General features: G+C 40.7%; 1 protein-coding gene across 1 annotated transcript in view; it reads left to right on the top strand.

Moving 5' to 3' along the window:
• The window catches only part of dnah7 (dynein, axonemal, heavy chain 7), a 153,894-nt gene extending 127,781 nt beyond the window's left edge, over positions 1-26,113 (top strand). The window contains exons 55-66 of the mRNA XM_034208741.1: positions 4,983-5,075; positions 5,222-5,398; positions 5,598-5,759; positions 6,118-6,318; positions 6,520-6,681; positions 8,018-8,203; positions 8,915-9,052; positions 11,570-11,800; positions 14,197-14,349; positions 19,531-19,708; positions 21,175-21,278; positions 25,704-26,113. Coding sequence (XP_034064632.1) covers positions 4,983-5,075; positions 5,222-5,398; positions 5,598-5,759; positions 6,118-6,318; positions 6,520-6,681; positions 8,018-8,203; positions 8,915-9,052; positions 11,570-11,800; positions 14,197-14,349; positions 19,531-19,708; positions 21,175-21,278; positions 25,704-25,910 — 1,992 coding nt within the window. The 3' untranslated portion in view covers positions 25,911-26,113. The remainder of the gene's footprint in view (positions 1-4,982; positions 5,076-5,221; positions 5,399-5,597; positions 5,760-6,117; positions 6,319-6,519; positions 6,682-8,017; positions 8,204-8,914; positions 9,053-11,569; positions 11,801-14,196; positions 14,350-19,530; positions 19,709-21,174; positions 21,279-25,703) is intronic.
• The last annotated feature ends 206 nt before the right edge of the window (positions 26,114-26,319 follow it).

Genomic DNA, 26,319 nt, shown 5'->3' with positions numbered 1-26,319 from the left:
GGCACTGCAGGATTTGAGTCCCTGGCGGCGTAGTGTGTTACTGATGGTAGCCTTTGTTACTTTGGTCCCAGCTCTCTGCGGGTCATTGACTAGGTCCCCCCGTGTGGTTCTGGGATTTTTGCTCACCGTTCTTGTGATCATTTTGACCCCACGGGGTGAGATCTTGCGTGGAGCCCCAGATCGAGGGAGATTATCAGTGGTCTTGTATGTCTTCCATTTTCTAATATTTGCTCCCACAGTTGATTTCTTCACACCAAGCTGCTTACCTATTGCAGATTCAGTCTTCCCAGCCTGGTGCAGGTCTACAATTTTGTTTCTGGTGTCCTTTGACAGCTCTTTGGTCTTGGCCATAGTGGAGTTTGGAGTGTGACTGTTTGAGGTTGTGGACAGGTGTCTTTTATACTGATAACGAGTTCAAACAGGTGCCATTAATACAGTTAACAAGTGGAGGACAGAGGAGGCTCTTAAAGAAGAAGTTACAGGTCTGTGAGAGCCAGAAATCTTGTTTGTTTGTGGGTGACCAAATACTTATTTTACCGAGGAATTTACCAATTAATTCATTAAAAATCCTACAATGTGATTTCCTGGATTCTTTCCCCCCATTTTCTCTCTCATAGTTGAAGTGTACCTAGGATGAAAATTACAGGCCTCTCTCATCTTTTTCAGTGGGAGAACTTGCACAATTGGTGGCTGACTGAATACTTTTTGCCCCACTGTATATAGCCCAATATCACAAATGTTACATTTATCTCAGTGGACTTCACAGTTTGTACAGAATATCAGTATGACAATACGACACCCTCTGTCCTTAGACCCTCACATCGTACAAGGAAAAACTTCCAGAGAAAACCCACAGTTTAAAGGGAAAAATGGGAGAAACCTCAGGGAGAGCAACAGAGGAGGGATCCCTCTCCCAGGACGGACAGACGTGCAATAGATGCCGTGTGTAAATTGAAAAGATAATACATTTGCAACATAGGTAGTCCAAATGTTTGGAAATGCATGTGTGTATAATAGGAAGATGAATCCACGAGGATATACATCCAGGACCTATGATCCAGGACCACAGCCACGACTCAAGATCCAGGGCTCGCGATGCAGGACACAGGACCGCAGGATCATCCATGACTCCGGATCCCAGCGTATATAGACACCAAAAAGAAAGACATTTGGGGAAGCTGGGTTAATCGGAAAATGAGAGTACACAGGTATAGACAGAGAGAAGGAAGAAGTAAGATGTCCCCCGACAAACTAAGCCTATATCAGCAAAACTAGGGGCTGAATCTAATCAGCCCTAACTATAAGCTTTATCAAAAAGGAAGGTCTTAAGCGTACTCTTAAAAACGGATAGGGTGTCTGCCGCCCGAACACAAACTGGAAGCTGATTCCACAAATGTGGAGCTTGATAAGAAAAGGCTCTGGCTCCCATTGTACTTTTATAGACTCTAGGAACAACCAACAACCCTGCATTCTTGGAACGCAATACCCTAGTAGGACAGTAGGGTATAATGAGTTCTTTAAGGTAAGATGGCGCCTGCCCATTAAGAGCTTTGTAGGCGAGAAGAAGAATTTTAAATTCTACCTGTGTTCTATAGGGAGCCAGTGTAAGGCAGCCAGAACAGGAGTAATGTGGTCCCTTTTCCTAACTCTGGTTAGTACACGAGCTGCAGCATTTTGAATCAGCTGAAGCGGCTTGACTGACTTCTTGGTACACCCTGATAATAAAGAGTTACAATAATCCAGCATTGAAGTAACAAATGCATGGACTAGTTTCTCTGCATCGTTTTGAGGCAAGATATGCCTGATTTTTGCAATGTTACGTAGATGGAAGTAGGCGGTCCTTGAAATTGATTTTATGTGGGCGTTAAAGGATAAATCCTGATCAAATATAACACCAAGATTCCTTACAGTCTCACTGGAGGCCAAATTAATGCCATCCATAGTTAGTATATCCTTAGATCATTTGTTTCGTAGATTCTTCTGGCCAAGTACAATAACTTCAGTTTTGGTCGTGTTTAACATCAAAAAGTTTAAGGTCATCCACGTTTTTAAGTCCTTAAGGCAGTCTTGAATTTTATTTAGATGATTAATTTCATCAGGCTTGATTGATAAATATAGTTGAGTATCATCCGCATAACAATGAAAATGTACAGAATGATTCCTTATCATATTGCCTAACGGAAGCATATATAATGTAAACAAAATAGGTCCGAGCACTGAGCCCTGTGGCACTCAGTGCTTTTGTTTTGTTGTATTTTTTAAGGTAACTTTAACGTTGTTTTTTTAAATACAGCATGTACATACAATTATAAAGTTATAGAATGAAGAATGTTTTATCTATATCTTTTACTTTAGAATAAGTAGTAATAACAAAGTGCGTAAATCTTTCTATCCAAAATATTGTTTAAGTAAAAGAACCAGCATCAACATATCTTTAAGCACCAAAATAAAAAGTAATCATCTTGCAGAATGGTGCATAATATACACCACTGGGTTATATTCTGAGTTCTTTCATGTGATTTGGCTTTTGTGTGAAGTTATATCAATGACACACATTTCATAATTTGATACTGCATATCCTTAAAGATCCTTGAAATAGTTTTCTCAAGGAGTTCTTCTACTTTTTGTGCCTCATTTTTCATAGCTCTCAGACAGGTCTTACAATGATTTAGTTTGCTTCAGAATGATTAGAACTGTTCGTTATAATCTGTAATGGATGCTTAAATTATATTTCACATTCTATTCTTTCATCTTCAACTATTTGCTAATTTAGTGATAAAAATGTCGCCAAGCTTTAACTCCTTATTTCCTTTTACGTCAATAACTGAGTTTCATTAGTTTATTTTGGGAAAGGAAAGGAAGAAAGTGGGAGGAAATTAATTTGTCTGTCAGGTGTGGATGATGTAAACCCGACCCTCTCTCCATCTTTGAATCATAAAGGATCAAAAATTGAAGTTTTATCTAATTAAATATGTTCTGTTCCTGTTGTGCCAGTCACATCTACGCAATCACGACTCAACAACAGCTGTTTAATCAATGTGCGGCACTCAAACATGTGTGCCTGTCTTTTTGCTGTCACAAACACAAAGACACATTCACATACACACCATCTTTGATTTATAATCAACAGAATCAGCCACAACCCTTCTATCCAATTAAATCTAGTTTGTTCCAGTTGTAGAATTCACATATATTCAATCATGATTTAACAACAGCTGTTCAATCAAGCACACAGCCACTCACACACACTTACACACCCCTGTACACACGGAGAATCCCCAGGAGACTCTAAATAGGTGTATCCGTCTCTAAGCACCTGCCAACACACATAGCCAGAAGTCTCTCGACAAAATACTTGGGGAGAAGAATTCCCCCAAAGTTCCAGCTGCCATTGCTCACTTCCTCTCCTAAACGTGTTCCACAAATTAATCAAACATATTTTTCTGACCCAGTACCCAGTGGCGTTTCTGTTTCCCCACCTCCTTCTCCTTCCACAGTCTATGCTTTTTCATACATATGTATTTATCTCCCCTCATTACTTTCCTACCCATTCACATTACAGATTACCCCGCTGTTTGCTTAATTACATTGCTTAATCTTGCAACAGCTCGAAACAATACAGCCCCACCCCAGAACCTCACTGGGCCAAACGGCATTATGCTGCCTGTTAGGGGCAAGCATAATTTCCTTATTAATGACAAAGCATTTAAAGGGGCCCTATTGTGCTCATTTGCAAGTTCATATTTGTATATTTTGTCACATCTTTACATGCTCAAATATTCAAAAAGCTCTTTTCTCATACAGAACCACTCGCTAGTCGCTACAGCACCTTTGTTCACCCTCAGAGCCCAGTATGCTCTGATTGGTTAGCTAGTCAGCTCTTTTGTGATTGGTCAACCGTTTAGAGATGTCCCGCTCTTTAGCATATCACGTCCAGTGTGTAAGCGCTAGCCAATATAAGCATGAGTGTTACATAGTGATGTCATTATGTTAAGGAAGTAAACAAAGAAGTCCAATGGAGTGTGCAGGTGAGAAACTCCCTCTTGAGGGAACTTTGGGATTTTAGCCTTTGCAGACCATTTACATGCACAACACACTACAGGAAGGGAATAGCACCTTAAGTATAATAGAGCCCCTGATGATGACGAGATGCAATTTAGTCATCTTTGTGATATTTCTTTCCTGTAGTTTACCTGTATTGGATCAGATTAAAGCCAGTCCCTTAGGGCAATCCTTAAAATTTCACACCTTGTTACTTTTGTAAACAACCAATTGATTTAGAATACTACAGTCCCAGAATACCGGAACGAGCTAAACAGACTATAGTTGTTTAAAAAAGAAGACAGGCAATAATTGGCCTTTTTCCATCATTCTGTCAGCAGCAACCCTTATCTGATTTTATTCTGCATAGGGTCTGCGAACAGTCAAAGTGAAAGTAGTTGGTTACCTGGCTGAGAAGTTGGAGGTGATCAGCCTGTCGCCTGCAGCTCTTCATGCTACAGCTCACTGTGGCTGCTCCTGACTCTTCTTACATCACTCCCTACAATATTTCAACCTGATCCGCTGTCAGAGAAGCCCAAAATAACTGTGGTCTTGTAACAATGGCGGCCCTTGTCAGGACCAATGACACACTTTGCACTTCCTAATAAAAGGAGGTGCCAATGCTTTAAATGTGATGCTGCAGCAGTAGGAGATGCTCGGTTTGCAAAAGCAGTAAATGAATACATTTGTTGTTAATGTCGCCACATTCCGCCTAAGGCAAGGAAAAGTAAATGGGATCCATCACTATTGTTTAACCTCATTCGGCAATAGAAAATTAATTAACAGACATTTATTTAAATAAAAGTAAAGTGTTGCGAATGGAATAGTTTTAGGCAGCATAATTAGTGCACAATCTTTTCTCCAAGGTGGAATATAAAGGAACTCCTTGATATATTTGTGCAGTCTGATTCAATAATGTTTTGTGTTGTGCATATCTGCAGAGCCCCCATCAGACTCCCTTCCCTGAAGAGTGGCAGGGGAAGCTGAGCCAGTTCCAGAGGATGCTGGTAATCCGTTGTCTCAGGCCAGACAAGGTGAGCTGCTTTCCAAAAGATGGTCTGATATTATGAATACATTGAGTCATAGCTCAATTTCTTCAAACAACAGTATAATCTTGAAAATGTTCCAATTGTCCTGGAAATATATTTAGTAAACAGTCCATTGTTCCATTGTCCCCCAGGTTGTTCCCATGGTGCAGGAATTTGTTTCCGACAGTTTGGGTCGCCCGTTCATCGAAGCGCCGCCCTTTAACCTGTCCAAAGCCTTCGTTGATAGCCACTGCTGCGCCTGCCTCATCTTCATCCTCTCTCCTGGCTCAGACCCTATGGCTGCGTTGCTAAAGTTCGGAGATGAAAAGGTACGAGGAGACACCTGGGAAATCCTGCAGCTTTGAAGCCTGCTGTGTGTACAAACTCAAAATGAAATGGGGAAATTGAATCCTCTGGATTTCCCAGGCACCCGCACAGGTCTTAAAAGCACTACAAAATGATTTTGGCTCTTTCCCGGTCAGAAAGCAACTACATGACTGTGTGTGTACGGCTGTTCTTTACCCTCAGGGCTTTTCAGGGAACAGGCTGAGTTCCCTCTCTCTGGGCCAAGGCCAGGGTCCTATTGCCATGCGTATGATCGAGGCAGCCATTAAAGAGGGCACCTGGGTGGTTCTTCAGAACTGCCACTTGGCCACTTCATGGATGTCAACACTGGAGAGAGTTTGTGAGGTCAGAACACCCCCACACACGTCCTATACCCCAGAGTATTACAGTACAAATACATCTTTATATGTGCTATATGCCGTTAATAACTGTGCAATATATACCTGGCTGCTAATTCCTGAGAACTGTTACAGGATGTGTATTTTGTAAATGGTGTAACTTTTTTTTGTTTTTGTATTATATTTTTTAATATATCATAACTTTTTTTTGACTTTTTAATGCATGTAACATATGTAACATCAAGCTGCCTGTGGCTATTTCTCTGCTGTAACTACGTAAATGTCCCCTCTGTGGGACTAATTCTAAGGTATTCTGATTCTGATCTGTCAATAAATGATTTATTTTTACTTTTTGCTGCGAGCAGGAGCTAATCCCAGACACCACCCACCCAGACTTCAGGCTCTGGCTGACGAGCTACCCGTCTCCCACCTTCCCCGTGGCCGTGCTCCAGAATGGGGTGAAGATGACCAATGAGGCTCCGAAGGGCCTCCGCGCCAACATTGCACGCTCCTTTTTAATGGACCCCATCTCTGACCCGGAGTTCTTTGGCAGCAGCAGTAAGCCGGTCAGTGTGTGGGTGCATGTGAATTTGCTCGATGTGCATACCCATCATGCTTACATCAGTGGGTGTCCTAAGCTCCTTTGTGTCTGTTATCACCCCCACTGGGCACTTTGTTTTAGCTGCTGAAATACAGAACGGCCACCACTGTCTATCTAATTATTGATCTAAGACAACACCTTCCATTTATGCTCATCCACCCCTCAGGTTGTGTTCAAGAAACTACTGTACGGCCTGTGTTTCTTCCACGCCCTGACCCAGGAGAGGAGGAAGTTTGGACCTATAGGCTGGAACATTCCGTACGAGTTCAATGAAACCGACCTCCGGATCTCTGTACAGCAGCTACACATGTTCCTTGAACAGTACGAGGTAGTTATTTTTCCTGTCCTTTCCCACATTTGTTTTATATTTCTTAAATGAATGATAGTCTTGTTTCCTGAAACTCAGTAGTAAGGGGCCAACTTCAGGTCTGAGAAGTGAAGCCAATGCAGTAGGGCCTGCATTCTTTATAATGGCCAAAAAGGGGCAAAAAGTAGTCCCCTGTATTACATTTTATAGAAGTCTATGAGAAAATGACACTGCTTCCCACTTAATTACCTCACTAGGCATTTTCATAATGAGTTTATGATCTCAATCTTTAGTTTGAAGTCTTCTCCAATACTGCATTAAATTATATTGCCATTTAGAGACAAATAGACGATCATGCAGGGTATATTATGGTGTGGCTATGATGTTATTGACAAGTTGATATCACAGTGAGTTTCTCATTGTTTAGTGTTAGGTTACACGTTTAAGAATTGGGTGTACATTTTTTCCAGTAAGTACATTTTTGTAATACTTTTTCTTGCTAGCCATAATTAGCTTTCCAATAAACACCACAGTTATCATGAATTTAGAGGCGCGGGTCATGACCTTGCTATCCTATGAATACAATTAAGCAGCCGGTCTTTGCTTTCCCCCAGCTGCATATGGCTACATCCACTTCTCATATACAGTCTGAAAAAAATACTATCATATGTTTCCCATATCTCCCTTTTTTCAGTATAGGATGCAGGCTAGTGCATAGGCGCACAGCATTGTTGGGTCATACATAATTTACAAATACTCCAATAAACTGATTATATATCTCTGGCACAAAGTCAAACTCAGACTCTCACATGCAGATGCACATACACTATACTCCTACGTATATATTCAACTTGTACATATAACCCTATAATATAAATCTGGTCTTTTACAAATGCGTTCCTCTTCACTCAAGGATCAGCTTTCATCAGCCATATTCAAAAACCCTCTTGACATTTTCCCACAAACTGAAAGCACTCCAACCCTCCACCATTCCCCACAATCCTCTGTTGTAATTGAGAAAAAGTAGCAGAAAAAACTACTGAGGGTATCTTTTTTTGAGCAAGTGACATTTTCATCTGGTAACCAAGTGTCGCTGTCTGAATTTTGAAGTTAATTCCTCTTCCAGGAAATGCCACACTGGCAAGAACCCCCACCCTTCACCTCCTATTATGTCAGTTCCCCTTCCAAGTCCAGTTTGTGAAGTACATTTCAACCATGTTTTCTTTTTCTGAAGAACGTTGACATTACACATAAATTGAGATAATGCATTTTTCAATACTGCCCATTCAACATGCAATCCTTACTTGAGATTATTATTAGGTTCCTGTTTAAAATGCATGATTCCATTTTGCTGCAGGAAGTGCCGTTTGATGCCATCCGCTACATGACTGGCGAGTGTAACTACGGAGGCCGTGTGACAGATGACTGGGACAGAAGGACCCTGCGCACCATCCTCTCTATCTTCTACACTTCAAAGGTCGCCACGGACCCTGACTACAAGTTTGATCCCAGCGGGCTCTACTATGCACCAGCTGAGGAGGAGGTAAGAATCCGAAAAATGTGCAACATTGCTATAAATCATTGCAAACACCAGTCTTAGCAATAACAACGTGTGTCTTTATTATTGGCTGGGATTTACAGAGATTAGGAAATGCCATATGTTATTACAGGGGAAATTAGTACAGTATTTCACAGTCACATTAACAGGGTGCATATTCACAACAAGGGGGAGTTAACTCTTTAAAGGGGCCTGATTATGCTCATTTTCATGTTCAACAACGTGGTCTTGCTTCAGTTATATCAAACAGCCCCTTATGCATCACTTAACAGAAAAAAAGCCTTAAAAACTCAAGAAAAGTTCCACTCCCTTTAATGTGTTTGTTTATAAACTAAACATATTTCAGGACTCAGTTTCGTCGTTGAGCTACCTTTAAAAAGTCATTAGGAGATGAAATGTGTGTAACAAGGCACAGCAGGCGACCACCATCAGCGAGGGTTGATATATTTGTTAACACAAGTGCAATCTATGGTGCTCTCCATTTTATTTGGCATTTTGCTCTCCAGTGTTGCACCCCCCCCCCCTCCACTGCAACCACATCTTTTATTCATGAAGGTACATTTACATAGTCATTAAAATAAATGTCAGCAATCTTAGGAGCTGACTTGTTTTTCAATGACTGTTATTACTCGAGATGTTTCGTTAAAAATGTGCACTTCACTCTGCTCCCTCTGTTTCCTGCATATTGGGTTGCAGTACAACAGCTACATAGAGTACACCAAGGCGCTGCCGCTCAACCCGTCACCGGAGATTTTTGGCATGAACGCCAACGCGGATATCACCAAGGATCAGGTTGAGACTCAGCTACTATTCAACAGCATTCTGCTCACTCAGGTAAATCCACCCGGAGCAAACACCAAGTATCATATTGATTTCCTGTTTGTCAGGAACTAAATAACAAGCATGTACAAGTGCTGAAACACAAACACAATCAAATCAAGATGTTGTACCATCACTTGTTTTTCTTTTGAGCCATTGTAACTTGTAAAAAAATATTTTGTTAGTGATCCATTAGGGTTAAGCTGCATTCACATGATACGCGACTTTCTCTTGCTCACCGCTAGGTGCGGCGCGGAGCCTTACGATGAAAAAAGTTAGTAACGGTACGCAGAGTAGTCAGCAAAGAGGTCAAAGTTGAAATTATTTGAACTTTGGTGCGGTGATTCCACCTAGTCGGGCGACCACTCTTTCTCCATAGAAACACAACGGCAACGTCAGCACAGGGCCGTTTCACCATGTAGAGCTTGGGTAAACACAATAGACTAACACATACACACTGGTTATTAAAGTAAAGAGTATTGTTGTACTACAATAAGAGACAGAATACTTACAGTATAACAAGTCAGTCTAAAAAACAGATCATTTAAAGTATTTTTATACTATCTATCACGCAACACAACATGACAACAATGTGCCACTGGACACATAGACCCTTCTTTGATTATGTGTCATCTTTTTGTAAATGACATTATTGTACAGTAAACACACTGATACTGGAAAACCAGACACTCTTGGTACCAAGTCCAGTACAGAGAGGCCAATAAAAAAATTATCATGTCCACATTAAAGTTTACTTCTACATTTTCTTTTTAATACTGTTTGTTTTAAAAATGAAAACAGAGGGCCATCATTTCACGCAGCAATATGATCCTTAATTCATTACTACACCTTTGAACTGATCTTGTGGATTATGAACACTGTAAAACCGGGCAAAGAATAACAGATATGATAAAAACACGGTTGCCTGGCATCGGTACAGGTGAAAAAAAAAGTTAACTGATCTTCAGTGCCAGCAGCCCTGGGTCGCTTCCGCAAAACAATGCTCCCCTCTTGGACAACATCCCAGATGCTCAATTGGAATGAATCTACTCAGCTGGTAGATTGTAGGCAACACATACACAACACACATACATACAGTATCCCCATTAAACACTGAAACCTAGATACTGAAATACTGTCTCAAATAAACGCACATGACATCAATATGCTTCCCTCGAGTTCCCTCCGTCTTCTATAAGTGTCCTTGCCAGCATTAAATATTTGATCGCCCTACATTAGGATGTACTATGCAACATTAATTACAGAGAAAAATATAAATAAATATTTCAGTTGTTTGAAGAGACTTCTCAAAGAACAAAAAAAGATGGCTGTGTGATCCCACATCATTAAATCTCAGCTCTGTTGAGTCAACATGAATCTAAGAGAGATTTGCACAGAGACCTACTTAAAGACAAGAGAGGTGCAGTGTCTTCTGAAAGCCGGGAAGGGATTTTTATTCACCCATGTATCCATCTGTTTATTTCAAGATACAGAGCACTTTTCACTATGCCCAAACCCTGTGGGAAATAACTTGATATTAACTTTAAGTGGATGCATATAATAGGATCATACATGCACACATACTCTGAAGGCATCATATATATTCTAATCTCTGTAAAATACTAATATAATATACAGTGTTCTGTCAAAAAACAAGAATAAGTACAGTACATTTCTGGTAAACAAATAGAAAATTATTTCCATAGGCATTGCCACTTTGAGATAAAATTAGAGCTCGATGGAGTCTGGCATTCATTCATATAAACTCCTTTCAACAAGATTAATAATGGCTCCAGTCATGTGTGGACTTTATTAGCATCTAATACGGTCCCATCAGTCTCAATGACTGATAAACAGGGAGATGCTTCAAATGGATGAAACAGCTATTTGTCATTCCCCTACTGTAACCTCGATGCCATTAGGCAATGATTATCCATTACCGCTGCCTGGTGACTGAGCATCAGATAGGTAAATGGTGCAAGTTGGAATGAGAGGAAAGCGGAAAAATCGCAGATTAGAGTGAATAATTATCAGCATGAATGATTATTAGATAAGATTGCGTCAAATGACTGTGTGGGATAAATTGGGCCGAAATGTTGTGAAGCCTTCCATTTTCTGATGCTCAGTGTGTGTGTGTTCACAGATGGATTACAGTAAGTATTATGATCTCATCATCCGTGGTTTAAGCTACAAGCTAGCCGGAAGAACGTCTAGAAATTAAAGGAAGGAAGGTCAATTTAAGAGAAATCATATGAATAGGAGGTTCTGTGTCAGTTTGTGTCCATTTTAAAGCATGCATATACATCAATCTGGCACAAAGATGATGAAATATAAGCTCAAGTCAGAAGTCAGAACCTCTTAACATCAGGGTCTTCTCCAGGATCAAAATAACACCCACGCCAGTCAAATGGAATACATAATGTGACAAGTCAAAGACGGCGAAAAGATAATTTCCTCTCGAAAGATGATGAACCGTCAAAGTCCTGCCTCCCTTTCTCATGCGTCCCTCTGTCGCTCTGTGTCTCTGATCAGTCCCGCTCTTCAGGCGGGGACGCCAAATCCTCAGATGACATGGTCTTTGATGTGGCAGCTGACATCCTGAGCAAGCTGCCTGCAGACTTCGACTTGGAGGCTGTGATGAGGCGCTTCCCCACCACCTACAATCAGAGCATGAACACAGTGCTGGCGCAGGAGATGGGCCGCTTCAACAACCTGCTCAGCGCCATCCGAGCCTCAAGCATCAACATCCAGAAGGCCATAAAGGTACGCAGGAGGGGTCGGGTTTAAAGAAATATATATATTACATGTATCCATTTGAGCAGTAAGGGCAAGGAGTCGTTTACTTTTGAGCCCACTCTCAGGGATCCTTATCATTTGGATACTCATAGCGTGATGCATGGCCGAACGCACTGTAATTACATTAAATGTGTTTGTTTTGGATAAACAGCGCGGCCAAATGATGAATCATCATTGATTTCACATTTATGTGCAGCGAAAGCAATATCTCATCAGAGGAAGCACACCTCTGCTGAATGATTACACGGGAAACTCCGATAATACATCCTCAGAAAACAGATACTGTTGGCAGTAAGCAGCACAATCCAAACGCACTAATCTAACACCATCATTTTCTATTACAAAGAAACACTCGAACAGTAATTGGGAAAGTTTAGGGCGATTTGCGGAAATGAACCACTATGTAGAATAACTGCTTCCCCCCGAAAATCTATATGCCCTATGCTACTCGATTTCCTATGTAATAACTGCTGATGTTACACTGTGCAATAGGTAAAGGTATAAAGCACTGAGTTGTAGGAAAGCTGAAATTGATACATGATAGAAATGTTGTTGACCCTGTTTGAAGGACAGGAATGAAGCAGCCACCTAAATATATTGAAATCATTAGCTGGTGCTCTTAACCTTCTCTCAGAAAGTACTCTTGTCCTCTGTAGCATAGAGAATAACTGAGCCCTCGCTGCTGGAAACAGGATCTCCATTTTTGTTAATATTATGTCCTCATACCACTTATTTTTGCAAGTCCACACACTGCAAAGTGTAATCTACAGCAATAATAATGTCTCATCGAGGCTGTTCTTATGTACAGCGGTGCTAAATGCTAACGTTTCACATGCTGATGATTAGCAAGTTAAATATTTCACGATAAGTGCTATAAATAACAATTATTTACAGTATTGACTAATCTCACAATTATTTTCTACTTTTATTGGATGGTCGTTTGGTCTAAAAGATGTCCATCCCAGTTTCATAAAGTCTACGGTTATATACAATGTAGTGACTGCTTTTTTTGTTTTGTTTTGTTTACTTAGTTGTGTTCTCTGTATTTTATGTCTGTGTTATGTGTAAACATGTGTAACGTTGCTGCCTTCTTGGCCCAGGTCAGCATTGTAAACGAGATTGTATCTCAATGCTTTTTATCTGGTTCAATAAAGGTTAAAAAATAAAAATCTTTAAATAGCTTGTTTTATATATTTAGTGTGTATTTAATGTGATATAATAGAAAAGAGAGAAAAACCAACAAATACATTGTTTGAGGCTGAAAGAGCAATTAGTAGGCTATTTTAAACCACTAATATACTTTTAATCAATTGTTTTATTGTCACCCAGAGATCCACTTGCAGAAGAGAACATATCTACTTCAATTAAATACAAATAAAAAATGACTGACTTTGTGTTTCCAAAGGTTTGGAGATATTGCACATGCCATGCCTCATTAGACTAAGAAGAGTAGAATGATTCACTTCATAGTGTTGTGAACTAAAGACCAAACAGAATATAATCTGAGCATATGTGCATATATCTAGCACTGCACTCCTCATTAAACCACATTAAAAGAATGTAAAAGTACACGCCTGAGCATACATGTGTCTTTTTATACCATTTATTAAACAACTCCACACACTTTTCGCTCCTCCTGAGATGCAGCAGTCTCTTGGGAATGAAGTGGAAAGTGCATACAGAGTCAGGAAGGGGAAGGAGCTCATCATCCTTCACACTTTATCAAAGGCCCCCTGCAGAGCAAATAAGGGTTTTCAAATAAGTTGTGTGTCACCCATCTCAACAGAGAGGGTTTTAAGTGACAAGTGCATTTCTCTCCTATTCCATTCAGTGTTAGAGCAGCAGTAGAACAACTCCACATTTCCAATCACTACACAAGTTTGTTAGAGCAATTTAATTAAACTTACTCTCATTTCACACAACTCAGCTCTTTTTTAATATTGTGATCATGCAGCAAACTTCCACCATGGCCTTGCAGGACATTTTCAGAATGAATACTTCTAATTGCGTTTTAGTTTTCTCCTATCTGTGAAACTGTTTCCTGTTTCCATATGGGACATAGGTTTCAGTTCTCCTGTTTGTGAAGACAAAATAAAATGTGCTCGCCTATTCCTGTTTGTTCCACCATTGATACTATGTGTGTATATAGATATATCTTCTGATACAGTATCTTGTTTTAGTCTTGATCTCTGTCATTTTCACCTGAAACCTTTCTTTAGACAATAGATTAATAAACCACCCATGACAATGTTTTGTACCTTCATTAGTTATTCATGTGTCATTAGCAGATTGATGTTGAATTTTCACAACAAAGTTAATCGTGTGTTTGTTCCTGCAGTAAATGTGTGTTTATTGACGTGCAGGGGCTGGTGGTGATGTCTTCAGAGCTGGAGGAGGTGGTCAGCAGCATTTTGACAGGTCGTATCCCGGGCATGTGGATGAAAAAGTCGTACCCCAGCCTCAAACCCCTGGGAAGCTACATTAATGACTTCCTGGAGCGGCTTCATTTTTTACAGGTACGACATATCAGAAAAAACAACATTGTATATTATGTTAAAACATGCTATTAAGAGCATCAAAGTACATTATGTCATAGAAATATCAGAAAAAACGACATAGTATGTAAAACATATGAAAAAAACGACATAGTATACTGTAGTATGTAGAATAGAAGGAAAAAAACTATATAGTATAGTATGTTGAAAAATGAAAAAAAACGACATAATATAGTGTGTCGGACATATCACAAGAAATGACATACTATATTTAAGAAAAAAACACTCCACTAGCACCCCCCCTTTTAGGTCTAAACTATTTCATAGTAAACCATATTGAAAATAAGTTGTAGATAAAACTTCACTAAATCATTTTTTTTTTCAAAACAAGGTTGGTTGTTATCCTCGGAGAAAAGTCCTTCTTTGCTCTTTACTTATTTTAATAAACACACACTTTTCAGTATTAATAAAGGTCATGCTTCTACAGCTTAACTTTTCTAGAGCCAACATTTATTTTTGTCTGAGCAAAGTCATATTTTGGCTGGTGGCTAGGGCTAATGTCTCACATTGGTTACTACACCTTCTGGACTGCCTCAACCTAACACAACATGTTGATGTCCCCACACACACTAGGGGACACACACTGGACCTTGTAATCACAAACTCTGGCCCCATTAGTAAACTATCAGTTTACGATCTAGGTGTGTCGGATCACAAGGCCATCTCAATGGAGCTGCCACTGCTGCTACCCCACACCAAACCCAAGCGTCAAATCCGTTTCAGAAATCTGAAAAACATCAACCCGGACACCATGACCTCGGATCTCCAGCATCTCTCCACAATAACTCCTACATCAGTAAATTAATCTGTGGATTTTTACAATAAATCTCTGAGCAGTCTCCTGGATCTCCACGCCCCTGTCAAAACCAGAACAGTCACTTTCTCACGCTCAGCCCCCTGGTACACCTGCGAGCTGAGGAAAATGAAGACAGCGGGGCGTGTCCTTGAGCAGCGCTTCAAGGCTTCAGGCCTCTCTGTTCACAGACAGGCATACCGGGACCACCAAAATGCCTACGCAAAGTCCCTCAGAGACACACGGTCAAAATTCTACTCCGCCATCATCAACAATAGCCCTGGCAACTCCAAGCTACTTTTTTCCACCATAAACCATCTCCTCAAACCTCAGACTCCGCTACACAAAGACACCACAGAGGAGCAGTGTGATAATTTCATCACATTTTTCAGGAAAAAAGTAGAGACCATCCGCTCTCTCCTCTCAAACTCCGCTGCTCTGCTAGTCCTGATCGTCAACCCCCAGCCTGGACCGACCCAGCCTCTTTGCTGCTTCACTAACATCTCGCAGCATGAAGTTGAGGCCATCATCAAAAAGATGAAACCCTCCACCTGTGCCCTGGACCCCTTTCCCACAGCTTTGGTTAAATCGAACATTGGTGCCATAAGTCCGCTGATCACTTCAGTGATAAACCAGTCCATCCAGTCTGGTCATGTTCCACCACCATTAAAAGCTGCTGTCATCAAACCACTCCTCAAAAAACCCACTTTAGACCCTGAAGTCCCTCTTGGCTAGGGGTACAAAAGGGAAACGACACGACCAGATTGGATTTGGTATATGTTACCGGTGGTTTTATTTGTAACGGCAACTGAGTAAATGATGTACACAAACAGCTTGGCCCAACAACGGGTCAATCTGTCACTATCTCACAACAGGGTCTCCAAAAGAGAGTTGCCCAGTACTATACAAAAGGAAAGGAAATACCTCACTTCTAAAGTGGAAACAAAACAATAACAAAACGGGACTGTGGGAAAACACAGCTGGTGCGGGTCTACAGGTGCTAATCACCTGGATCTACGCAATATACCCACAGGAATGCTGGTCTACAGGTGCTAATCAACCTGGATCTAAGCAGTATACACACACAGGAATGCTGGTCTACAGGTGCTAATCAACCTGGATCTAAGCAGTATACACACACAGGAATGCTGGTCTACAGGTGCTAATCAATCTGGATCTAACACACAAACCCTATACTAACACAGAACCCGACGACACGCTGCTAATCAGTGTGCTCGCCCAGAAACCCTACTGAATACACTGCTAATCAGTGTAGCTAACACAAAATGCACACGGTTAAACAGTCTCAGAAGTCACAGAACGAAGGCAATGTCACAATGCGAGGGTTGAGGCGTCTGTCACACAATACAGAGCCTCCCGAATGGTATCCGTGCCCAGCCTTTATACTCCTCCCCCGGATGACGTGGCAGAAGCGGGCAGGGCTTGGGTGACGTCTGTCCAATCCCCGCGGATGTTGCGAGGTCGAGACGGCCACTGACAGCATAGGAACTGCCCAGCTCATTTGCATACACACACAAACAGAGTTAAGGGCACAAGGTAGCAGCGGCTGTAACACAGACCCATCTCCAACCTGCCATTCCTATCCAAGGTACTGGAAAAAGTAGTTGCCATTCAGATCCAGGAACATCTAACTCTGAATAAACTCTTTGAAAAATTCCAGTCTGGTTTCCGCCAGAGCCACAGTACAGAAACTGCCTTAGTCAGGGTGACCAATGACCTGCTGATGACAGCTGACACCGGATCTCCATCTCTCCTCATCCTCCTGGATCTAACTGCAGCATTTGATACTGTCGACCATGACATCCTACTCCACCGTCTTCACACTACAATTGGACTCTCTGACTCTGCCTTAAACTGTTTCACCTCCTATCTCACCGGGAGGACTGAGCGTGTCACCTTGGGAGCGGCTAAATCAAGAACTCACTCTGTGACTTGCGGTGTCCCCCAAGGATCAGTCCTCGGCCCCACCCTTTTCACCATATACATATCCCCCCTTGGTCGTGTCATCAGCTGGCATGGAATATCTTTCCATTGCTATGCTGATGACACACAGCTCTATATCAGAGCAAACCCAACCCCCTCTATACCTCTGCCATCATCCACAATAACCACATGCCTGGAGGAGATAAAGGTGTGGATGAAGCACAACTTCCTCCAGCTAAACAGCTCCAAGACTGAAGCCATTCTTATTAGCACTCCACATCAGGTCCATTCATCCGCCATCACCAGCATCACCTTCTCCGGTCAGAACATTCCACTCTCACCAACGGTTACCAATCTGGGAGTTAAAATGGATCCTCACCTGACCTTTGAGGCCCACATCAAGCAAATATGCAAGACCTCTTTCTACCACCTGAGAAATATTGCGAAACTCCGCCCCACACTCAGTCTGCCAGATGCTGAAAAACTTGTCCACGCCTTTGTCTCCTCCAGGCTGGACTAATGTAACGCACTTCTCATTGGGATTCCTAGCAAGAACATCCAGAAGCTGCAATACATCCAAAACACAGCTGCTAGGATCCTGATGAGAGTGCGGAAGTACGAACACATCACACCCATCCTCAAATCACTGCACTGGCTCCCGGTCTCACTCAGGATTGACTACAAAATCACCCTCTTCACTTATCAGTGCATTTATGGAAATGCTCCCTCCTACATCAAGGAATTGCTCACCCCACAAACCTCCACGAGGAACCTACGTTCAGTAAAGGCAAACCTCCTCATCCCACCAAGGACAAAGCTGAAGACCATGGGAGACCGAGCCTTCTGCTCCGCTGCTCCGAGACTGTGGAATGCCCTCCCAAACCAGCTGAGGACACCACAGACTGTGGAGGCGTTCAAAAAAGGCCTAAAAACGCATCTTTTTAGAATAGCCTTTAACTAGATTTTTAAATCCCCCACATTATGCCATGCCGGCATTTTGTTTCACCCTTTTTAATTTTGTAGCACTTTGAGTTTTGTTTACACAAATGAAAAGTGCGCTTATAAATAAAATATATATTATTAATAGCTACTATACCGATGCAAGGATACCTAACTTAAAATGACTTGGTTAGTATTTGGGCTACCACACGCCTCTAAAATGTTTTTATTGAATTTACTGTACAATGCTGTATCTCATTATGAAGATTTTTCTAAGCCATGTCATATACTGTGAAAGTTTGCACATTGTGTGAATTTCAAATGGTTAGCATTTTCTCAAATTGCACACAGCTGCTGAGCTCATACACAGCATTTGTATGCACTTATGCTATCAAAATAGCAACCGTGAGTACAGAAGTATGCAAATTGAGACACAGCACAGGTCTCTGAAACAATAATTGGCCTCTCAGGGCTAGTATCACATGAAAAGTTGCATACTGGCCCCTCTATAGTGAACTGAAGCCCTTCCTTTTTAAGCCTTAAGCTGTGTCACACATGAGTTACACAAGACCATTCCATTACTTGTGTATACACAGGAGCGAGGGGGATTCAGTAATCCTTTTCGCTCACGGGCACGGTTGGTACTAGAAACACTTGCAGACACATGACATAACCATGTGAGTCTGCAAAGTGAACTTCTTCTTCATCAGTCAGTTCTCATGCTTCCCTTTCTGTCTTCACAGGAGAACAACTGTTTCACTCCTGATACTTGCTCAATGGAGTGGAAGATGTTTTGTGTGTGTGTCTGTGTGAGTGTGTGTGAACAGAGAAGTCCACCCATGACTTCCCACAGGGTGAAATTTCAAGTCACGGGTTTCTTATCTAAGGCAGCATGCTTTACGAACAGAATACCTTTACTTTTTTTTGGAATATGTCTGTTTGCTGTTTTGAAGAGAGTTGAGAAGGACAAAAACATCAGTTTCCTCCAAGTGTGTTCAGGAAACAGCCTAAAAGTATAAATATTACACAGGTTCATTGTTGCTTTCGTGAACTTCATAATAAATGTTACATAACCAACCCCAAACTTAGAAACGGGGATCTAGACAGAAAAGAGATAGTGATACACTCTCCAATACTTTCTGACTAAGAACCTGTTGAACTAAACACATTTCCATCTCTTGTTTAGAGCTCATTATCAAATGTAAGCATTCTAACACGCTAAACTAAACTGGCAAACCTGATAAACATTATACCTGTTTGTTAGCATGCCCCAATGTGCACTGACTCTCAATGGATACGATAGTCTTTTATGGTTTAACCTGAACCTTAAACTCAAAAATTGCAAAATTCAACCATCTGAAATCATCTGAAAGCCGATAGGTCCTCTGTACTCTGGTTGATTTTGGTTATACATATCCTTCTATTTAATTTCCCCCTCTCCTCTTTCTTCTCTGCTGTGTTTTCAGGACTGGTATGAGCACGGCACCCCAGCTGTTTTCTGGGTATCAGGGTTCTTTTTCACCCAGGCCTTCCTCACAGGCAGCCAGCAGAACTATGCCAGGAAACACACCGTCCCTATCGACTTACTCGGCTTTGACTTTGAAGTCCTGGAAGACCACCAATACAAACGGCCCCCAGAGGATGGTAGGATAATAAGCGGGGGAGTTAAGAACATTGGTGGATAGAACATAGTTTAAAAGCAAAGCAGGATATTAGGAGCTTTTGATCGGGTTACATGTCTCTCTTCTACAAACCATCTCTTAGTTTATTGAAGGTGGAGAGAACAAACCAGAAATATAGAGAGCACCTGATGAGGGAATGATAGAACATAAAATCCAGCGCTTTGAGCACCTGGAAAAGTGCTCTAATAAAAATGTAATGCATTATTATTATTATTATTATTATTATATTAAAAAAGGCACAAGGGAAGGAAAAGCGGAACATAACATGTTTTGGCTGGGAAGAAAAAACCACAACAAACAGATGAAAACTGAGTGTAAATAATTAGATACAGCTTCTTTACAATAAAAAAAAGAATACTTAACAGTATGAAATACCATAGGTACTAAATAATTAATAATATAAAACAAAACCAATATCATTTATATGCTAAATAATATGGGTAAAATCATAACAATATGAATCGCATAAAAATAGTATAGTTTTAAAATCCTGAATATTCAAAATTCTGAAAAGTAAGTTATACAATTGTTTTAAAATTATACAACACATCTGACAATTAAACTGAGCAAAATTCGAATTATTGACAAGAAAACCCTCAAATGATTCCTTAAACCAGTGTATAAAATAAACAAATAGACTTCCCATCTTAAAATTGACAAAGATCACACAGACAACATACAATGCTGTTGTGTAGTAGCAACAACAACAGGAGGTGTGTAAACAGAAGTATGACATAAAACACTTGAAAAGACACATTTAATGAGAGGAGAAAATATGAACCAAATTGATCACTGTGTGAATATCTGGGGGAACTTTTTTAATTAGCCTCTATGATGAAAATCATAAAAAATAAAATAAGCGTTCTCAATTTAAAAGTATTTATACCCAACTTATTTGATGTTATATACAACTATATTAAACAATTGGATTGAGTTTGAATCACTACAGAAAAAGTTTTACTGGACACATCCTCTGTCAGCCAGATACACCCTAGAGCCTAACACTTGTACATATGCGACCAACTAAAAACAATACATGAAAGCCAAAAATAATCAGAAGGAATGCATTAGTGTAATTCATGTCTTTTTACATGAGCTCCTGGCTGTGCCTCCAGCTCTAGTCAGTCCCCACCTGGGGCCCAGTCACACATACACATCCTTTACTGCCAGGCTACAAATCTAACAGTGCGTTTGGCAGTTGGTTATCTCTTAATCTCACATGTATTTCCCCACCATACTAATGGCAGAGCTCACATGCTTTTTTCCTTATTATAAAGCTTTACAGTTGCTTGTCAACATGTCACACGGTTCCTCCATGACTAGAGGTCGTGGAAAGTTACTAGGAGGTAGACGATTATATTAATATCTCAGTAACACTAACCTTCCTTGTTCCTCTGAATGACCTGTTTGTGTGTGTGTGACCCTCAGGTGTGTACATCAGAGGTCTGTTTCTGGATGGTGCCCGCTGGGACAGGAAGGCCCGACTCCTCGCTGAGTCCTACCCCAAAGTGCTGCACGACCCCATGCCTGTGGTGAGTGAGAAGCACAGAGATATAGAGCAGAGTTTTAGAATCTTCACACATACTATTACTACTTCATTTATTTAACCTGACTTTGTGTGCATGTTTGACAACGTCCTTTTTTTCTTGTTGTTTTGCCATAACAACTCTGTAGCCTGTAATCATCTCATCAATATTAGCACAAGGGCTCCCTCGACAACATTTACATTTTTCCATTGGATTTCTGAAAATACTGAAGAGAAGAAAATATGATCTGTGGCAGACCAAAATATATGGTATTTACATGTTATGTTTAGCATTTTAATCTCCACCAATTAACACCACGTTTATATTTTTTAAGGTTAAATACAATTGGTAGAAGTAAAAAGCTGATGTTAAACGAACCTCATCACAGTCACATGACTTCACTTCAACAGCGTTTGGTAGTCTCGTTTAACCACTTGTTGTCAACCGTCATTTATTTGAGCTTTACAAGAACTATAACTGTGAGTTACGCAACATTGCTAAGCAATTGTATAAGCATCAGTTGGAACAACACCAGAGTTATTTAGATGCCTGAAGTAACCTGAATAATGAACCAGAATAAAAACAGACACATGCTTACTTTGAAAACATTTGAAATATAAATGATCAAACAATAACCACTCATGTACATTAAGTACTGTAGCTGCTCTGGAGCTTTAGAACTTATCACTTCTCATCCATGTTGGCTTGATAGTAAACATACATTTCCAAAACACATGCCATTGAAGAGCCATCTTCAAAAACACTGCACAAACGAAAAGCTGTAAGAAGCTCAAAACACAACGGATCCGTGGACACTAAAAAGTGACGCACAGACGGGACAGGAACTCTTGGCCCAGGATTATAAATTGGTGAACATTTGTGTTTTTATATTTGCATAGTTTTTTAAAGTGCATTGCTTTTCTCCTAATGTTATTGTTTTGGGCCATTGTAGCACATTTGCACAGTTAATGAATCTATATGAATCTAGTTTTTAGTTGTTTTTCTATTTGAGTGTGGGTTTACCTTTTTAATATTACTAATAATAATAATCAGCAACTGTTGAGCCTTTTCTTTTTTTTGCAATGAAAAGGACAAATGACGAACAAAGTAAGCAATAAAACGCTGAATAATACAACTGTGGTTCAAACTGCAGCTGCAACTATGAAGCCTTAAGGTAGGACATGGCAGTGTTCGATGAGAAAAAGTACGACAAGCAGTCAAAAGAAAAGAAATAATCCTTGTTGCATAACATTCTTACATAAGGTTTGAGGGGAGGAGGTGTATTGAATCTGCCCCTGTGGATATCTCGGGGCGAAAACGGTTTTTTTCTGTTCACGTGTCAAATTATGAAAATGGGGCATCATTTTCAGGCTGTTAAAACAATCTGAGACTAATATTGTGAGTCTCGGAGGAGAAAGTGAACAACAAGCTCCATCCTGTAGCTGTTTCTCTACCCAGGAGGACGGTAGCAGCTCCTTGTTCTCTGGACGCCATACTTCTGTTTTTTTTACATTGTGCCCGCAGGAAGCCTCGCGCTCTCATCCTTGTATTCATTACCAGAGCTTGGTATTGAATATGAAAGCAGAGTGACAGGATGATGGAACAGAGTGCCAGTGGCAGAGAGCTGATCAAGTTCCCCTCTCTTTTTTCATTCCCCCTCTGTTCTTCACAAAGCATTCTGGGATTATGAATAATGCACAAGACCAACTTTTTGAATATTCAGACATTTCGGGGCAAGTTATTAACAGAATCAGTTTTTTTACAAGAGCGGAACTTAATTAAAAATGTGTTTATTATGATGTGGGGTGGAAGAGCACAACAGAGGCTGGCTTTGAAATGCTAATCTGCACAGAGGCACCCGTTATGGAACCAGATGAGGACTTTTCTGGCTGCAACTCAACAAACTGTTTCGGGTTTTGTTTTGTTTTTAAAGATGTTTTTATGAGTGGCCCAGTTTATCCTTTTTGCATAACCAAGACTTCTTAATAGCCCAAGGGGAACTCTTCCTTGTTAATACTATTGTTTTATAAGTTTACTTCCCCAAAGTTTCAATTTGTAAGATAATGTGTGGATAACAGATATAGATACATATAAGTTCCTATGTGTTTCATGCCCTAGTGGGAAAAAAGTACTTCAATTTTGTAAAAGTAAAAAAAAAGTTATTGAAGAAATATCTAAGTATTGGCAAAAATTAAAGTACTTGTTTTGCGTATTAGCCCATTTCAGAAACATATATATCAAATAACGGCATTGTTATTATTGATACCTTAACCAGCTCATCACAGCTGGTAAAGGTGGAGCTACATTTAAAGGGGCCCTATTATGGACTTTGCGGTAGATGAACTCCGGGATTTTAGCCTTTGCAGACCATTTACATGCACAATAACCTACAGTGGAGGAAATAAGTATTTGATCCGTTGCAGATTTTGTGAGTTTGCCCACTTACAAATAAATTAACAATCTATAATTGTAATGGTAGTTTAATTTTAATAATGAGAGAAAGAATGTCAAAAAGAAAATCCAGAAATTGGCATTATATAAAAGATAAATATAGATTTGCATTTAACTGTGGGAAATAAGTATTTGATCCCCTTGCAAAACATGTCTCAGTACCTGGTGGAGAAACCCTTGTTGGACAGACAGGTCAGACGCTTCTTGTAGTTGGTCACCAGGTTTGTGCACATCTCAGGAAGGATTTTGGTCCACAAATCCTGAAGGTTTTGAGGCTGATGCTTGCCCTCTTTAAGCTTCAGCTCCCTCCACAGATTGTCTATGGGATTAAGGTCCGGAGACCGGCTAGGCCCCTCCATCACCTGAATGTGCTTCTTCTTTAGTCACTCCTTTGTTGCTTTGGCCGTATGTTCAGGTTTATTTTCCTGCTGGAAGACCCATCCATGATCCATTTTCAGTGTCCTTGTTCTTGTCATTGGCCAAGATTGTAAGGTACATGGCCCCGTACATCCTCTCCTCGATGCAGGGAAGTGGTCCTGTCCCCCCTGAGAAACACCCCCAAAGCATAATGTTTCCACCTCCATGCTTGACGGTGTTCTGGGGGTTACAGTCAGCATCTCTCTTCCTCCAAACACGGCGTGTCGAGTTGATGCCAAAGATCAGGATTATGGTCTCATCTGACCACATCACCTTCTCCCAAGCCTTCTCTGAATCCTTCAGATGTTCATTGTCAAATTTCAGACGGTTCGTTCATGTTCTTCTTGAGCAGGGGGCCTTGTGGCGCTGCCGGATTTGATCCATTATGGTGGTGTTACCAATAGTTTTCTTGGTGACTGTGGTCCCGTCTGCCTTCAGATCATTAACAAATTCCTCCCATGTAGTTCTTGGCTGATCCCTCACCTTTCTCATGATCACCAATACCCCGCAGGGGGAGATGTTGTGTGGAGCCCCAGACCGAGGGCGATTGATGGTCACGTTGTGTTTCTTCTATTTCCGAATAATCGCACCACCAACAGTTGTCTCGTTCTCACCAAGCTGCTTTCTGATGGTCTTGTAGTCATTTCCAGCCTTGTGCCTCTTTTCTCTCTGAGGTCCTTAGACAGCTCTTTGGTCTTGCCCATGGTGGAGAGGTTTGAATCTGATTGATTGATTCTGTGGACAGGTGTCTTTTATACAGGTTACAAGTTGATATTAGGAGTACTTTCTTAAAGGAAGAGGACTTATGTAACCGGTTTGTGGGAGCCTGAATCCTTGTTTGTTGCAAGGGGATCAAATACTTATTTCCCACGGTTAAATGCAAATCAATTTGTATCTTTTATATAATGTAAAAACATTTATATTCTTACTTTCACTGTTAAAATAAACCTACCATTAAAAGTATAGATTGTTCATTTCTTTGTAAGTGGGCAAACTTACAAAATCTGCAAGGGATCAAATACTTATTTCCTCCACTGTATATAACACACTACAGCAAAGGGAAAACCCCAAAGAAAAATAATAGGGTCCCTTTAATTACTTTGTACTGCTGCTAAATATTTTATCTCATAATTACACTATCAATATTTATTCAATATTTGATTTATATTTTGTATTGGCTCAATCTGTAAAGTAACTCAAGCTGTCAGATACATGTAGTGAAGGACAAAAATGACAATATTGGCTTCTAAAAAGTAGTAGTCAGAGTAAATTTACAATAATTAAACTTAATTACAATACTTTAGTAAATGTACTTCACTATATCATTATAAGTCTGTCTATAATCCAGATTGTTAAATGTGTTGTTCGTCAGCAGAGGCATAGAGAATTTCATTTGCCAGTTTAATTAAACCCCCAGTCAAAAGTGTTTAATGTAATCCAGACCCTAGGACAGTGACTTAGTGCTCAACTTGTGAATGGAAGTAGATGTGTCAGCCACATCTTACATTTTAAAGTCACCTAATTTGACCCCCGTCTGTCTCCCCGATCGTCTCTCTCCGTCAGATGTGGCTGAAGCCCCTCAAACGTCAGGACATCCCCCAGAGGATGTGCTACGTGTTGCCCGTCTACAAGACCAGCGAGCGGCGCGGCACCCTGTCCACCACCGGACACTCCACCAACTACGTCATCGCCATGACGCTCAACACCAACGTGGCGGCTGAACACTGGATCCGACGAGGCGTAGCGCTGCTCTGCCAGCTCAACTCCTAGGCTCAGTTTGTCTCACACACATGCACTGACAGCTCATCAAATACGATTGAAAAGTGTTTATTTTACACAGCAAGTATAGTTTGTACTGTTCTCAAACAAAAGCACTAGTTCCTATCTGTATTGTCTTGTTCGAGAATGTATTAACAAAAAGGTAGTGTCAAAGTTAACCTTAAGATCAACTCCAATAAAAAATATTTAAAAAATCTTTGTACCATAATATTTCTCACCTTAACTATCCTGACGTATGAGTGCAACGTTTGTCACTAGATTCCTGTTTTTAACATTCAGTACATTTCTACCAAAAAATCCACAACCATTACAAAGTCATTCAATGTGACCGGTTACAGCAGTGGTTCTCAAAGTGGGGGGCGCAGAGGCATGCCAGGGGGGGGGGGGCGCGAGAGACCAG

Source organism: Gymnodraco acuticeps, unplaced genomic scaffold, assembly GCF_902827175.1.
Source record: "Gymnodraco acuticeps unplaced genomic scaffold, fGymAcu1.1, whole genome shotgun sequence".
In the NCBI taxonomy this organism is placed as follows: Eukaryota; Metazoa; Chordata; class Actinopteri; order Perciformes; family Bathydraconidae; genus Gymnodraco; species Gymnodraco acuticeps.
Note: the sequence above shows the minus strand (reverse complement) of the source record. Positions and strands in the feature narration are given on the sequence as shown.